General features: G+C 40.1%; 2 protein-coding genes across 2 annotated transcripts in view; one reads left to right on the forward strand and one right to left on the reverse strand.

The window, feature by feature from the left end:
• pogza (pogo transposable element derived with ZNF domain a) overlaps positions 1–7,332 on the forward strand; it is a 68,025-nt gene extending 60,693 nt beyond the window's left edge. Inside the window, exons 16-19 of the mRNA XM_060942880.1 lie at positions 142–201; positions 291–403; positions 2,935–2,959; positions 4,944–7,332. Coding sequence (XP_060798863.1) covers positions 142–201; positions 291–403; positions 2,935–2,959; positions 4,944–6,519 — 1,774 coding nt within the window. The 3' untranslated portion in view covers positions 6,520–7,332. The remainder of the gene's footprint in view (positions 1–141; positions 202–290; positions 404–2,934; positions 2,960–4,943) is intronic.
• Positions 7,333–7,656: 324 nt separating this feature from the next.
• psmb4 (proteasome 20S subunit beta 4) lies at positions 7,657–16,999 on the reverse strand. Its single transcript, XM_060942882.1, has 7 exons — positions 16,847–16,999; positions 16,051–16,257; positions 14,535–14,681; positions 13,849–13,930; positions 13,600–13,716; positions 13,391–13,479; positions 7,657–7,810 (listed from the first exon to the last, which is right to left on the reverse strand). The coding sequence occupies exons 1-7, from the start codon at positions 16,966–16,968 to the stop codon at positions 7,798–7,800; spliced, it is 777 nt and encodes a 258-aa protein (XP_060798865.1). The 5' UTR covers positions 16,969–16,999; the 3' UTR covers positions 7,657–7,797.
• Positions 17,000–17,204: the final 205 nt, after the last annotated feature.

Here is a 17,204-nt window from a genome sequence, read left to right on the forward strand (position 1 = left end):
GTGTGTGAATAAGTAATGCGAATTGTTAGACACCATAAGCAAAGTTTTTTTATAAGAATTTCTGAATATAAATTATATCATCATTGTAACCTTTGTCATTACTACAAAAGTTTCACTAAGTGTTAATGTTTCTGTTTGCAGTAATCACGTTCCTCGCAAAACCACCACTAAATACCTGAACTTGTACAAGCCCTGTCCAAAGTAAGTGGCCTGATTTTTAGTCTCTCTGGTTTACTATAAGCAGTTTGGTAGAAGTGGTTGACAATCTAATGATTATGATTTTCTGACAGGTTGGGTAAACTAAGCTGCAGTGCTTGTGATTATTCCACTGAGATTGGAGACCTCATGGCCACGCATCTGACTAAGAATCCAAGCCACGCCTTCAGCCACTGCAAATTCAATGGTGAGAGTGAAGGTAAATAGCTTCACACGTTAAATCTCCTGGATCTTTCAGAAAAAAATGTAATTAATAGGAAATAAGAATGCAATCAGTAGCTAAGTTTAAATGCTGCCTAATGCAGTGTTAATGGTCTGACTGATAGCTTAATCAGACTGAACAAACATGGATGTATACACTTTAATCAGAACAGAGTAGATTGAGAAGCAAATACAAATGAAATTTCTATCAGATCAAATGAAGTGGATATAATCCATAATTGTCATGTAATTCCTGGAATCCAGTTACTTTCACAGTCTGTGTCTTTTTATGTATGTTCTGTGCATGTGTGTTTCCATTACAGTGGTGCTTGAAAGTTTGTGAACCCTTTAGAATTTTCTATATTTCTGCATAAATATGACCTAAAACATCATCAGATTTTCACACAAGTCCTAAAAGTAGATAAAGAGAACCCAGTTAAACAAATGAGACAAAAAATATTATACTTGGTCATTTATTGAGGAAAATGATACAATATTACATATCTGTGAGTGGCAAAAGTATGTGAACCTCTAGGATTAGCAGTTAATTTGAAGGTGAAATTAGAGTCAGGTGTTTTCAATCAATGGGATGACAATCAGGTGTGAGTGGGCACCCTGTTTTATTTAAAGAACAGGGATCTATCAAAGTCTGATCTTCACAACACAGGTTTGTGGAAGTGTATCATGGCACGAACAAAGGAGATTTCTGAGGACCTCAGGAAAAGCGTTGTTGATGCTCATCAGGCTGGAAAAGGTTAGAAAACCATCTCTAAAGAGTTTTGACTCCACCAATCCACAGACAGACAGATTGTGTACAAATGGAGGAAATTCAAGACCATTGTTACCCTCCCCAGGAGTGGTTGACCAACAAAGATCACTCCAAGAGCAAGGCGTGTAATAGTCGGCGAAGTCACAAAGGACCCCAGGGTAACTTCTAAGCAACTGAAGGCCTCTCTCACATTGGCTAATGTTAATGTTCATGAGTCCACCATCAAGAGAACACTGAACAACAATGGTGTGCATGGCAGGGTTGCAAGGAGAAAGCCACTGCTCTCCAAAAAGAGCATTGCTGCTCATCTGCAGTTTGCTGAAGATCACATGGACAAGTCAGAAGGCTATTGGAAAAATGTTTTGTGGACAGATGAGACCAAAATAGAACTTTTTGGTTTAAATGTGAAGCATTATGTTTGGAGAAAGGAAAACACTGCATTCCAGCATAAGAACCTTATCCCATCTGTGAAACATGGTGGTGGTAGTATCATGGTTTGGGCCTGTTTTGCTGCATCTGGGCCAGGACGGCTTGCCATTATTGATGGAACAATGAATTCTGAATTATACCAGCGAATTCTAAAAGAAAATGTCAGGACATCTGTCCATGAACTGAATCTCAAGAGAAGGTGGGTCATGCACCAAGATAACGACCCTAAGCACACAAGTCGTTCTACCAAAGAATGGTTAAAGAAGAATAAAGTTAATGTTTTGGAATGGCCAAGTCAAAGTCCTGACCTTAATCCAATGGAAATGTTGTGGAAGGACCTGAAGCGAGCAGTTCATGTGAGGAAACCCACCAACATCCCAGAGTTGAAGTTGTTCTGTATGGAGGAATGGGCTAAAATTCCTCCAGGCTGGTGTGCAGGACTGATCAACAGTTACTGGAAACATTTAGTTGCAGTTATTGCTGCACAAGGGGGTCACACCAGATACTGAAAGCAAAGGTTCACATACTTTTGCCACTCACAGGCATGTAATATTGGATCATTTTCCTCAATAAATAAATGACCAAGTATAATATTTTTGTCTCATTTGTTTAACCGGGTTCTCTTTATCTACTTTTAGGACTTGTGTGAAAATCTGATGTTTTAGGTCATATTTATGCAGAAATATAGAAAATTCTAAAGGGTTCACAAACTTTCAAGCACCACTGTATGTAGTGCAAAAAAAAACGTCATGTTACACATGTTCATGCTATAGATGATAATATAGATAAGAATAATTACAAGGTTGGGATGGGGTGTGAGGTACATCCAGTTAATATTTGGATTACTTCTGACAAAATGTGTCTTGTTGTACAAGTGATGATTGAACACCCATAAACATGTTGAAATAACTAGTTATACTCGGACCATTTTCTCAAATTTAATGTTACGGTACACACTGGGGTTGCACAAAGCCAGTGCATACGTAGGGCCGGGTCCAAGCCTGGACGGATTGGGGAGGGTTGCGTCAGGAAGGGCATCCGGTGTAAAACCTATGCCAAATCAAATATGCGGAACAGATCTGCTGTGGCAACCCCTAACAGGAGCAGGCAAAAGAAGAAGGAGCTTACAGAACACACACATTTGGATTGTATTACATGTAAAATACACATAAACAGATCTTCTGAATGCTGAGCTTCAGGCACATGCACCACAGTTAATTGATCTCTTCAGTAGTAATAATTATTCAGATGGACAAAAATCTTTGTGTGTAAATGATGACAAATCATTTATTTATTTTTTGTTATTCCACTTTTTCCAGATGGATTTTCTCGTGGCTATAAAAGGTAATTTGATTACATTATATTACATTACAGGTATTTAGCAGACGCTCTTATCCAGAGCGACATACAACATACCCAGGGCAGCCTGGGGAGCAGTTGGGGTTAGGTGCCTTGCTCATGGGCACTTCAGCCATTCCTGCTGGTTCAGGGAATCGAACCTGTGACCTTATCTACAATCAGTGGAGCACTTTTCAAAATAATAAAGAATAACATGATACAATGGAATACAGCATATTGTTTGGGTATTAAAATAATTTTTCTTGGACCTTAATTTTCTTTAAACTGCAGCATTGGTGAAATAAGCAGAATAGAAGCAGCGGAGCCCCGAAGCAATAGAAACCCTTTAACTTTGAGATGCTGCACATCACAGAACAGATTAACCTGTTTGTAGCATTAAAAGAAAGTGTCAGCAAAGAAATGTCGTCGTCTAAGAAACTCTTTCAACTTTTTGTGAAATATGGATTTATAAGATCCTACATGAGAATTCTGTGATTTGAGATATTGAGCTATAACACTTTTACCCATCAGGGGAAAAAAAATCATCTAGGATGCATATTTATTACCTCTTTAAGAGATTTACATTGATGCATAGCTCACAATAATCAGATTTTTTAAAAGAGATTTTCAGTGAAATTTCACGAGTTTCAATACAATGAGGAGCATTTTTTTTTTAAGTGGAATTTTATCCAAAATATATTTTTGCCCACATGTCCAAACCACGGCGTGGCGGTGTAGTGGTTACCGCTGTCGCCTCACAGCAAGAAGGTCCGGGTTCGAGCCCCGTGGCCGGCGAGGGCCTTTCTGTGTGGAGTTTGCATGTTCTCCCCGTGTCCGCGTGGGTTTCCTCCGGGTGCTCCGGTTTCCCCCACAGTCCAAAGACATGCAGGTTAGGTTAACTGGTGACTCTAAATTGACCGTAGGTGTGAATGTGAGTGTGAATGGTTGTCTGTGTCTATGTGTCAGCCCTGTGATGACCTGGCGACTTGTCCAGGGTGTACCCCGCCTTTCGCCCGTAGTCAGCTGGGATAGGCTCCAGCTTGCCTGCGACCCTGTAGAAGGATAAAGCGGCTAGAGATAATGAGATGAGATATTTTTGCCCACATGTCCAAACCACGGCGTGGCGGTGTAGTGGTTACCGCTGTCGCCTCACAGCAAGAAGGTCCGGGTTCGAGCCCCGTGGCCGGCGAGGGCCTTTCTGTGCGGAGTTTGCATGTTCTCCCCGTGTCCGCGTGGGTTTCCTCCAGGTGCTCCGGTTTCCCCCACAGTCCAAAGACATGCAGGTTAGGTTAACTGGTGACTCTAAATTGACCGTAGGTGTGAATGTGAGTGTGAATGGTTGTCTGTGTCTATGTGTCAGCCCTGTGATGACCTGGCGACTTGTCCAGGGTGTACCCCGCCTTTCGCCCGTAGTCAGCTGGGATAGGCTCCAGCTTGCCTGCGACCCTGTAGAACAGGATAAAGTGGCTAGAGATGATGAGATGAGATGTCCAAACCAGTTGGGTGGTAAAATTCTAAAGGCTCAGAGCTGCATTTTTGCTTTGAAAGCAACTGTGTGGGCATGCCATTGTTGAAAACTCAGGGTTTCACTTAGTGTTGCTCATGCTGGGGCCAGGATGCATCATTGTACTTTGTGCTTTAAAAAGTGGTCACGTAGTAATAAATAAATAAAATCTGACGTGTATAAAATCAAGATGCATCAGTGATCGTTTTATAATCACAACGTAGCAGCATACGTTGAAATGGAATTGAGGGGGCCTAAAGTTTCTCACCCCTAATTTTGTACCCTTAATCAGTAGCAGATTGCTTTATAATCTGAAATTTATTATCAAGGTCTTGATTTGTCAGTGAAAGTTGTATGTGTTCTTTGATATGTGGTATTGACCGTTATAGTGATGGGTCATAAATCGATAAGCAACGTGCAACCATGTATAGCTGTGGTGTGTGGGGTTTTTTTTGTGTCTTGTTAATCTTAGCTTCTTTTTTTAAGGTTTGTCTTCATACCAAGTGACCGGATTCAGCAGGGCCAGGGGCTTATCACACAGAAGCAAAAAATACAGGTTGATCAGAATTCACTTCCACAAGCCACTAATCCTGTTCCCCTTTCCAACCACTGCATAAACCTCCCTGATAGCTCTGCACACACCCCATCTATTCCCTCTGAAGTACAGCCTGTCGTTGAAAGTACTGTGCCTGATGAAAATTGTGGAACACAGCCAAAGGATGTAACACTACAGCAAATAACACTTTCTAGTGGAACTCCCACTCAAGCCGGAGCTCCGGCTGAAGGATCGCTTACTGTAGCACAGCTGAAGATTGTTCTGTACGCCCTGTGCTTTGGCGTTCCTCAGGCAGCCAGCCAGTTTGATAGTGAGCCAAAGGAAGTACAATCCTTGTTACTTAAGCGTCAACTTCAGCTCGGGCCACCAAAGAGCAGAGAAGGGTTAATTCCTCGATCAAGTGATCGGTTAGCTGAGTGGGTATTGTGCCAGCGTGAGCAGCAGCTTCCTGTAGATGAAATCAGTCTTTTTTCCAAGGCTGCTCAGTTCATGAGTGCTGATGGTGGGCCAGGCATCTCTTGTAGTTGGGCTGTGGACTTTCTGATAAGCCATGATTTATCTCTGCAGTCATTGGCCACATCCCGCCGACTGCTACCCCATAAAGTTCAGGAACGTCTGCTCACTTTTACTTCTGTTATAAATAAGCAGGTCACCTCGCACTGCTTGGGTCAGTCAGACATTGCTGCTATGGATGAGCTTTCCATTTTCATAGACATGGAGCAACTTGATCCTGCCTCAGCTGATTCTTCTTCCATCATGTCTGCTTTTAAGTTGGTTGGTGAAAAGGATCCTCTTCTAGACGTTGTACTTGCCTCCCTAGCTGATGGCACTATCTTACCTACCATAGTGTTTCTTAGAGGAGAGCCTCTAAGCCCAGATGCACCACCCTTGCCAGACATCATCTTGGAGGCCAAGCCAGAGGGCTTTTCTGATGATGAAAGACTCCAGCTATGGTTTGACAAAGTGTGGTATCGGCATGTGAACCCCGAGTCTGGAGGCAAGAGGTTGCTGGTTATGGACCCATATCAGGGTCACCTAAGTCACAAGTTTTTAGCATTGCTTACCAGTGCAAACACGTTGCCAGGCATTATCCCTCATGCATGTTCCTGTCGCCTGCAGCCTTTTGAGGCCTGTGTTGGTCTAGTGCTCCGAGAGTTCCTGCAAGCTCGATGGAGTCAGCATGTGACTGAATCGCCACAAGACCTGATTGGTGCGGTGCCTGCTGACCTAGCTCTTTTGTTCTCAGCCTGGCTCCTTGAAATGCTCGACATCCTAGCAGAAAGGCCAGAATTTCTTCAGCGCTCTTTTGAACCAGTATTGACTTCTAATTCAGAATTGGCACCAGGAGGATTTGCTGAGTTGGTGCAGAATCTGACTGAAGCCCTCTTGGTGAGCACAGTTCAGGACCAAGAATCCAATGAACCAGAGGCTGAAGACAAAGGCAACATGTCATCTGTTGTTTCTCCAAGCCTGTTGCCTTCACCACCCAATCCCCAAGCTCTGTAGAAAATCTTTGAGGAAGATCTTAACTCTTTCCATGGATTTAGAGATGCAGAAATTAGGATTTCTTAAAAGTAAAATCAACAAAATATCGATCCTCCAGGTTGTTTTTATGCTAAGCTTTTTCAGTACAGTGTACTCTGACCATTTTTCTTTTTAATAGGAAAGTAACATTTGCTCAGTAGCATATTGATCATGTCTTAATGTTTCCTGACTGTTCTGTTCATTTTACATACACTGCCCTAGCCTCATTCTGTCAGTCACCAGTGATGGAAAAGAATTTGTTGGGTTAAGAGTATGTCGTGTAGATGTCTGGAGGTGCACGGTTTAAGATTTTTCCATTATTTCTACCATTCCTTACACAATCCCATGTTTGTAGTAGTTTCCCATAGTTAGCAAGGGTCTTCTCAGACACTTCTGCAGAAACACTGGAACAAGTTCTGCAGCAATGATGTTGGTATAATGTACCTACATTTGTTTGCATGACTTGTTTTTATCATCTACATAATGTATAAAAGTCCCAAGAACATCTTAGTGCACCTTTAAAATGTCTCAAAATACTTACTGTAGCCATGTACAGATTAATATATTGTTTACTTTGACTGCTGAACTGTTTTATAGTTCAGCCAGTGTGTTACTATTTCCTTGAGTACTATGACTGCTGTGAATTGTGCACATTGCATATGAGCAAAAAAGAAAGAAAAAAAAAGTCTCCATGTACAAACATTAGATTATCTACTGTATTTAGGGCTGTTTTGTTTATAATTCAAGGGCTGTCCTTTGATATTACATAAACCTCATTTCTAAACATTTTCTAAAAGGGACATTTTTTATTTTGTAATCAATAAATGCATTGTTAATGTACATTTGTATTTTTATTTTATAATTCCTTGATACTCTTCTTAATGGTAACTCATTTCATGGAATTGATGTATCTGCAAGGCAATACTATAGAATAAAAATTTTATGGGTGTATTTTACACTTTCAAATTTACATGATGCTGACCATAACAGAACTTATGAGTTTGCTTAAGTGCAGATGACGGTGGTACCACTGACAGTACAGTGTCCTGGTAGGACAACAGATGGGTCCATCTTGTCATAGTGCATTTTATAAGTGATAATTGCAAACTTGAACAGAGGTTTAAACACACATGCATTCACACTTTATTTTATTTCTGGGTAACAAATACAAATGTAAGACATACTAATTTTGATATTGCAATTCTCTTGTGGTACAAATAATCCACTGATGAAAGAAATCCAGACAAGCAAAAGGAGCCTTCATTCAAAGCCACTGCAACAAGAAATTAATACACATGATCACTGAAGGCAAATTTATCAAAATTCTACTTCTCATTTTATTAAATATAGGAATGCATTTTTGATAGCTATTTTGTCACTGCTATAGCAAGTTGACTGTTTGAAATACGCTTTGTAATCTCAGTCCATAAACGAGATTCGTTGAGACCTGTGCGAAACGTTGTAGGATGGAAGTAAAACGTACAGCGGAAATCAAAGTGACCAACCCTGTGTCCGAAATCGCTCACTCATGCTTTCAGACACTAGCCTGTTGCGCTGGTATTTACGTCATTACTGTCGTACAATTAAAATGTGCGATTTCAGCCGGCTGGTGGGTTTTCAAAATAATAAACACATGGATATATTTTTGTGATAAAGCATATTATACTGAGTGCATTTCCCACATTTTTTAAATTTTTTTTTAGCTTCGCCATTACAACACACAAAAAATAAAAAGGTATAAAATTTAACACACTTATAAAAACAAACACAGGCTGGGTGACCACAACAGCAAAAGCCAATTACTGTGGACCCATAATATTAACAAAAAAACATATAATATTCAAATTACTGGCAGTATGATACAGGGCGTGCAAGGCTACACGCTAGGTTACATTTAAGGCATATCGATTTAAAGGTGCGAGGATTGTCACAATCATAGTTATTTAAAGCACAAAAATAATAATTAAGCATTACGCATTTAAAAGAGCTAAGATTGTCCATATTCAAGTTCAGTTCCTCAGCAAGAGTGTTCCAAATTCTAGTAGCCCTGACTACAAATGATTTTTGATAAGTAGATGTTTTACATTTCCGAACATTATACTTTATTACATTACTATTTGAGGACCTTGTAGGTCTAGTAAACCAAAAAGCAGGCAGAACAAAGGAAGATACATTTGTAAGACCATGTGTCATCTTAAAAAAAAAAAAACATATCTAAATACTCATGCCAATAGGTAATGGGAATAAGATGTAACGCTTTTAACCTATCACTATATGGTATGTCTCTGTACATTTAAATGGTAACTTAAGAATATATTTAGTTGCACGCCTTTGAGTGCGTTCTATTCTAATGATAAGAGCTATAAATTGTGGTGCCCAGATTTGGGTAGCATAACCAAAGAGAGGTCTAACTAATGTAAGGTATACAATCTTCCTAATATGAACTGACTGAATAAATCTTGTATTTCTCTTAATATAGCCCAACAGCCTATTAGCACAAGAGGTTTGCTCTAAAACTTGCTGGTTCCACGTGATGTTACTTTACACAGTTACCCCCAGATCCCTCTCGGTGGTCACTGTCTCTAAGGGATTGTTCTTAACATAGTACGATGACTTGATGGGCTTGATCTTCCTGGTGATAGTTTGATGCTTGCACTTGCTCTCATTGAACATGAGGCCAGATTCGTTCGACCACGCGCCTAGGCGATCCAGATCTAATTGGAGAGCATCGACATCCGCAAGACCTTTGATTTCCCGGTAAAGCTTCGTGTCGTCGGCAAACATGGCTACATGGCTTGTTGTAACTGCATCTGGAAGATCATTTACGTAAATCAGAAACAGAGCCGGGCCTAGAACAGAACCCTGAGGCACTCCGGAAGAGACTTGAAGAGGATCTGACATGGCACCAAGCACAGTAACACGCTGACAACGGTCGGACAGGCAAGATTGAAACCACTGAAAAAGACTTCCACCAAACCCGAACTGGTGTAGCTTGAGCAACAAACGGCGATGACAGACCTTATCAAACGCCTTCGACATATCCATATATACAACATCAATCTGCCTCCCATTATCCAGCATTGAGCCAATATGGTCAAGCACTTCTAAAAGGTTAGAAGTGCAAGATTTACCCTTTATAAACCCATGTTGGCATGACTTGATGACCTCGTGCAGATGGTCCTTAAAGCTGTTAAGCACACATCTCTCCAACACTTTAGAAACCAACGACAGCAAGGATATTGGGCGATAGTTTTCAACCTGCTCAGCCTCACCTCTCTTGAACACTGGAACCACATTAGCCTCCTTCCATTCCTGTGGAATGGTTCCAGATCCCAGAGACTTATTAAACAGCTTGCAGAGAGATGGTGCAATCTCAGTGGCTGTTTCCCTAAGCAGCCTAGCTGGAACGCCATCTGGCCCTGTAGCTTTGGTAACATTGAGACTCTTTAATATTAACTGCACTTCGCTGGTTGTAAGACTTAACTCAGACATAATGGAAGGTCCTGGTGGAACTGGATAGTCATCTGACTGGTCCTCATGAGTAAAGACAGATGCGAAATACGAGTTAAACAGATTAGCAATTCCTTGCGGGTCCTCAGCTGTTGGTCTGGATGACTGTTGTAGACCGAGGTCATTGATTGTATTTGACCCAGCTGGTGCAGAAACAAAATTCGGGAGAGTATGAGATTTGGAGCTGTGCTTCAAGATAGACCAAAGATGCTTAGGATTAGCAATACTGTTTGACTCTAGAGAGGCAAAAAACTGTTCACGACGCTCTCGGAGCATGCGCTTTATCTCAGATCGTAGTACCCTGAACTTCTCCTTGAGGTAATTTGTAGGTGACTTCTTCAGCTTTTGCCTAACAGAATTATTCTTTCTGATCAAGTTCAGAATAGTTCCATTGATCCATGGCACAGGATTACGACCCTTAAGCATCTTAGACGGAATGAAATCAGACACAGCAGCAAGGAAAGCATCTTTCCACTGCTTCCAGTCAGAATTTATATCATCACTGTTTATATATGAAGAAAGATTACCGCATTGGCTCGAATATAAGACAGTGTTTTTGTTGTAAAAAATAGCTCTTAAAAGGGGGGGGTCGTCTTAAATTCGCAGACTAGACAAAATGCTGCCAAAAACGATAGGCCCTATTTTACAACGAGTGTTTACACTTAAATTACTGAATCGGCCACCGTCCCTCACAACAATGCAGCACTGAAAAATGGAGAAGTCAAGAGATTTCCTTGAACAGAGTGGTTCGAAGGCTAGTCAAATTAACCTACAGCTTAGACGGAGTTATGACGCCAATTTCAAAATTTTGGTAGTGAATGCAGCCGAATCATCAAATAACTCTCAAGCTGCCAAAAAATATGGGGTTACGGAGTGCAATGTTCGTCGGTGGCGAACCCAGAAAGAATGTCTTAAAAACACTAACAGTAAAAGAAAATCTTTCCGTGGGCCTCAACACGGCCGTTTTCAGGAAATTGATAGGAGAGTCTGAATATGTGATGGAAAAATGTAAAGATGGAATGCCCATAACCAGAGCCATAATGCAGCTGAAGGCTTTGGAGATCGCTAAGGAGCTGAATATACCCACAGAGGAGTTCAAAGCTAGTCTTGGGTGGTGTAAAAGAATGATGCGGCGCAATGGACTGTCACTTTGTCGCAGAACAAGCCTTGCCCAGCGCTTGCCCTCAGACTTCGAGGAGAAGTTGCTGTCTTTTCAGCGACGTTATCAAACTAAGAAAAATGCACTTCTACCCACTCGACCAGATAGGCAATGCCGATCAAACCCCAGTGTTTTGCCGACGGAACTAAACTCCCACCATACGTGATTCTGAAGCGCAAGACTGTCCCCAAAGAGTCCTTACCAGCTGGCATTATCGTGCGTGCACAGGAGAGAGGCTGGATGGACACTGATCTGGTGGTAGACTGGCTCAAGGTTGTGTGGGGCAGGTGACCTGGTGCGCTTTTGAAAAAGAGGAACATGCTCGTTCTGGATGCCTTCCGTGGCCATCTGACGGAGCCAGTAAAAACTGAAGTGGGCAAAATGAATGGCGATCTCGTGATCATTCCGGGGGGGATGACGAGCCAGCTGCAGGTTTTGGATGTTGTCGTCAACAAGCCATTCAAGGACAATCTTCGCAAGAGGTACACAGAGTGGCTCCTGTCAGGTAACCACGCACTAACACCGACTGGGAAAATTCAAAAGCCTGTGGTGCGTCTGCTATGTGAATGGATCCTCCAAGCATGGGATTCAATTTCACCAGAGAGCATCAGTCATGGGTTTAAAAAATGCTGTATATCAAACGCACTGGATGGAAGCAAGGATGACATTGTGTGGGAGGGACTGGTGGAACATGAAAGTGAGGACAGTGAGAGTGAGCAAAGTGAGGCTGAGGATCTCTGTGCTGAGTAGCTGTAATTTAGCAAACTACTCTTTCCATTGTTTCAGTTGTTTATTATTGTAAACCTTAATGCATTGTTTAAAGCATTTGCACTGTTCTGCAAATTTATTCCATATACCCGTAGGCTATGGGAAGTTATGCATTGACATTCTGAAGTTTATGAACTTTCAATCTAAACCTGACAAATTTGTTGAATTAATGCAATTTAAATGTTTTAATTTGGCTTGTCTAGTAGCCTGCAGTTTAGCCTCTTTTTTTACTTCTATGAAAAGTGTTCACGGAAATGAGACTGAAATGACCTCTATTTAAATATGAAAAACAAAAGCCTCTAATTTTAAACAGAATTTTGAAATAAATACGCTTTATATGAATTAACATTTGGTCTTCAAAAAACTTTTTCCCCAAAGATGAACTTGGAAGGGGGGGGGGTCGTCTTACATTCAGGGTCATCTTATATTCGGGACAATATGGTAATTGCTAACAATGCTGCGCGAAGACCTTCAAAAGCCACCTTATCGTAGTCAAAAACAGATCTATGAACTTTAGCAGGCGCCTTTAAAAAGGTATTGTATTCAAAGAGAACTGTGCAATGATCTGTGAAGAGCCCCGATTGTTCAATTAATCAATTACATTAATCAATACAAAGTACCTGCATCTTTCAGTTCTTTTAAAATCCAGGCTGAATACTTTCTTCTTTGCTGCTGCCTTTTATTAAATCAAATTTGAGACTTGATTTCTTTCAGCGTGACTGCAATGCATGATGGGATATATTGCTTTGGTTAGTGACCATCGTTGTACACTACTTTTCATGATGCATTGTGGGATACTTTGAGTGCGCTATATAGAGTGTAAATAATCCTCACTAAGGTTTCGGACAGCACTACAAAATGGCGTCCCCACTATATAGTGCCCTATATAGTGAGTAGGGAGCGATTTCGGACACGGCAACATTGTCAAAAGACGGGCGCGCCCTCTTTCGAATGCTGATGTAATCAAGCCGGACGTTTTGTTTGCTTTGATAGCAATCAGGAAAGTCTGAAAAAAGTAGGCAGTAATCGTCATTTAAACTAGTTTTTGTGCGATATTTCGTTTGGAAAACAGTTTTCAAAATGGCGGTACAGACACTTCACGTTTTGAAGTCTCACACAAGTCTCGTGAAGATCGCGCGGATAAGTGACGCCTGCCGTGGACCAAACGAGCTAAATTCAACATGGCTAAAAACCGAATAGGCCGATAAGTATAATATTTAATTGCAATTAGTTGCCAATATGAATCACGATATAAGATTACTAAAACGTAACTGAATAACACGTTAATTAAGAAATAAAGCAAGTTTAAAAATGACTTCAGTACCCCTTTAATTTGGATATTGCTAAACTTTGCTGACCCTGTGGCTACTACAAAAACCCTAAAACACTTACAGAATAATACATCATGTAACCCACCTGACCATATGGGCAATTTCCCAGTTCGTTTCTGATGACAGTGGTCCAAGAATCTCAACTCCTCCTTCAGTTACAATGGCAATCTCATGCTAAAGCAAAACAGAAATAATGTAGCATAGCATTATGTGTTCTGAAGAAACAAAGATTTAATGCAATTATATAAAATGTTTCTTGTATATTTATTAATGAAGATAAGGAACAGTTCTCACTCTGTTGTAAGAACGAGCATCTCGGTAATACAGCACTTTGAGACATCGCTCTATCAGTGCTCGTGCCTCTTCCTTGGAAATTTCTACTTTGTTCTCAAGCACCTCTCTCATCAAGGGCTGAAAAGAAACAGGCATACAGAATAACAATTATGAAGCAATTCACATATCTGAAACAAAATGCGTTTGGCATTGGGGGTGGAATAAATAACAAGAAGTCCTAAATAAAAAGTTGACCAGACTAATGCTTACCTGAGCCAAATATGCACCAAATCCTGTGGCTACTGCTGGAGCCTCATATGCAACACCTAGCTTGTCTACATAGCCCAGGAAGCTACAAAATACAAACAGGTTTTGTGACAAAGAAAAAAATATCCATTAATTCTCAGTAAGTAGTAGTTTGACTAGAAATTTTTTGGCTCATACTGTTAATCAAACTCCATCACTCGTTTGTGATAATGTCTTAAAGCCTTCAAATTCCTCTGATTGACCTTGGAGAGACAATCATAGCTTCCTTTACACAAAGTATGTGCAAAAGCCAGTATTTTTGCCAACCTCAGCACTTCAGTAAAACTACAGAATCCAGATATATACACTTTTATTGAAGTCATAGTTTACTATTATTATAAATTCCACTATATTTTCAACCTAATCTCTCCCCACCACATCTGTAGTCTATGTGCACATGGTGTCTGTTCTTCTCTAATTACAGGAAATCATGAGGCAATTAATGTCTGTGGTAGTCATAGACATGCTACAGATGTAGCAGATAGCAATTTGGTTAAAAAAAAAAGCCAAAATAATCAATCATTCTATTATTAAACATTATAGTACAGCTATAATTAGTAAAAATCCAAGCTACAGTACTGTAATGCTGTTTGCTTAACAAGGAATCTGAAATCCACTCTAGTCATAGAAAACATTCTTTGAACACTAACCTTTCTCCATTGTAAAATCCACCAATAACGACTGTGTTCCAAAGTGGGTTCATTCTGCTGCGGCGATTGTACATGACCCGAGTAAGCCAGGAGTGGATGGCTTTGGGACTGTAGCTGTGACCATCTCCAAGAAGTTCCTCATCAATCCTAAACATTCAGCACAGAAAAGAAAGCTTTTTGCTTCATAGCAACATACATGCATTACTTAATGCGAGTTTTCTTGAAGTCAAACTGATCTCCTGACATTTGTCTTGTCGTCGTTTTTCTGATTTCCTCCCAAATCCCAAAAACCATGCCAGTAAATGGACTGGCTGTGTTATATTGCTCCTAGGTGTGAATGCATGCTGTCCTGTGATGGATCAGTGTCCCATCCAGGGTGTATTCCTGTTTTAGGTCCAGCGTTTCCAGGATACACTCTGGATCCACCAGGACCCTGACCAGGATAAAGCAGTTACTAAAGAGGAAAGACTGACCCTGCAATCAACACAATGGAATAAAGAGCTCACGCTGTATGAAAGAAATGCAGAGGATAGGTTGATTGGCACCAACATGCGTCTGTATGATTTTTCCTTAATAGTGCAGTTGAAGGCTCAATTCTGATTGATCAAAAGGTGATTAATTTTCTCCGATAGTAGGACCAGCTCTAATTCTAATCACAATTTATTTTACTTTTTCTTTAGTAACAACTTAGACAAGGAATTTTATGATGAGCACGCCATAAAAATTCATTTAAAGAAAAAACTATATATGGATTTAAAAAAAAAAGATTGATATTTTTAATTTTTCTATGAGATGTTTATTTTGCATTTTTGGAAGGAATCTCCAGTGTCAGGGTTTTGTATCAGTCAGTTAAGTTTTTCAACCCAGGAACATAGTTTCATTGTAACATCATTTTTTTTTTTATCTTATAAACTTGGAAAAGGGGGGAAAAATGAAGCTGCTGAAGGAAGGACTGTTTATAGCTGCTGTAATGCAAGTGAAAACAGGAACCAACTTGTTTTGTGGGTGGTCTATGACAAAAAAATTATAACTGCAGATTAAAAAGTATAATGTGTCATACTTTATTAATCAATTTTTAATAGTAAAAATAACGGTTGGCAAATTGCTGTAGTATAAGAGGAATAAAATACTTTGAGATATACTGTTCTAGGAAACTAAATCAACTTCAGGGTGGTACCCAGTGACTGATCATTTTCCTACAACAGTGTGCTTTATTCCTTCTCTTATAACGAGCTGATTCTGAACCTTTGGGAGCCATAAGCGACATCTTACTTCATCCGCTCCAAACTTTTAAATAGCAATAAGTAGAACTGGGTAGTGTTTCACATACAGCGTGAGTACCGCTTTGGTCAACCCAAATATCTTTGCATGCCTTGGCTGTACATGATTCAAAGGTGTAGTGCAAGTTGTCACTAAAAGAGTTTAAATATCATATGGTGCATTTCTTAACATGACTTGCACAGACTTTCCTAGAGGATTTAGAATAATCCGGTCACAACTCCATGCAAACACTTACACCATCTGTTCAATGACTTGTTTGAGGTACTGGTAATCTGCGTAGTCCCCTGAAGCTCCAAGGATTGTGTTGTCATTGACTTTCATGAGGCGAGAGATGTTGCGGAAACGGGCCAGTGAGCCATAAGAGCCAAGCATGTCAGCAGCAATGATGACACCCCCTGTAAACTTCACCCCAAGCACCGATGTCCCTGTCACCATGGGATTACTGGGAATTGGGGGGGGGGGGGGGGGGGGGAGTTAAAGACAAAATACACTTGGTGTTGGTCATATTATAACAACATGAATACCTACATCAGGATTATTAGTAGAGTATTTTTTTTTTTAAATGAGCTGTAGAAATAGTGATTAGTGTTAAAGTACAATATTTTGGACAGGAAAACTTATGGGAAATCTTACTTATATAATTAATAACTCATATTTAATTAATAAACCAAAGTCTAACTTCTTTTTAGATGTCGTGTCTAAGAGCTAAGCTACACTACAAGCTGAAAAAAGGACTGTTATTAATAATAACCAACAGTAAAGTAAAATTATCCTAATGTTTCCTTTCTGCACTGAACAAATGCGTGTAAAAAGATGTGTTTGTGGTTTTTTTTTTGTTTGTTTATTTATTTTTCCCCCTCTCTAAATAACGTAGCCACCTAGCAGTTAGCTCGTTAGCTACCCGAGCGGTTTCCTCCATGATGATACAGCACTGTTAGCCAAACTGAAACTAATACACGGCTAACTCGCTAGCTAACGAAATCTTGTGTTATTCAACGTGAAAGACACAAAATAGGAATTTTATGGCTTACAGTGTGTGTCGTATGGGTCCACATCCAGGAACCGAACTATTACCGGTACCTGGAAATGAATAAAATTGCCCAGGTGTTGGTCCATTCTCCCAGAAATTTAACTTCAGTCCACTCGCCTCCATGTTGAACAAAGCCGGAAATGACGCAAAACCTCGCTTCCGGGTTAATCTGGGTTCAAATAACAAATCAAAAGAAGAAGCTTGGTTTTTATTATTATTATTATTATTATTATAGTTGGATTAATTATATTTTTATTCTATTATAACTTTTTCAGCATTTAAAATTTTCATGTATTATATTAAGCTACGAGAGATGAGACTGAGATGGTATGGGCACATCCTGAGAAGAGATGCAGAGC

Source organism: Neoarius graeffei, chromosome 16 (assembly GCF_027579695.1).
Source record: "Neoarius graeffei isolate fNeoGra1 chromosome 16, fNeoGra1.pri, whole genome shotgun sequence".
NCBI classification, from domain to species: Eukaryota; Metazoa; Chordata; class Actinopteri; order Siluriformes; family Ariidae; genus Neoarius; species Neoarius graeffei.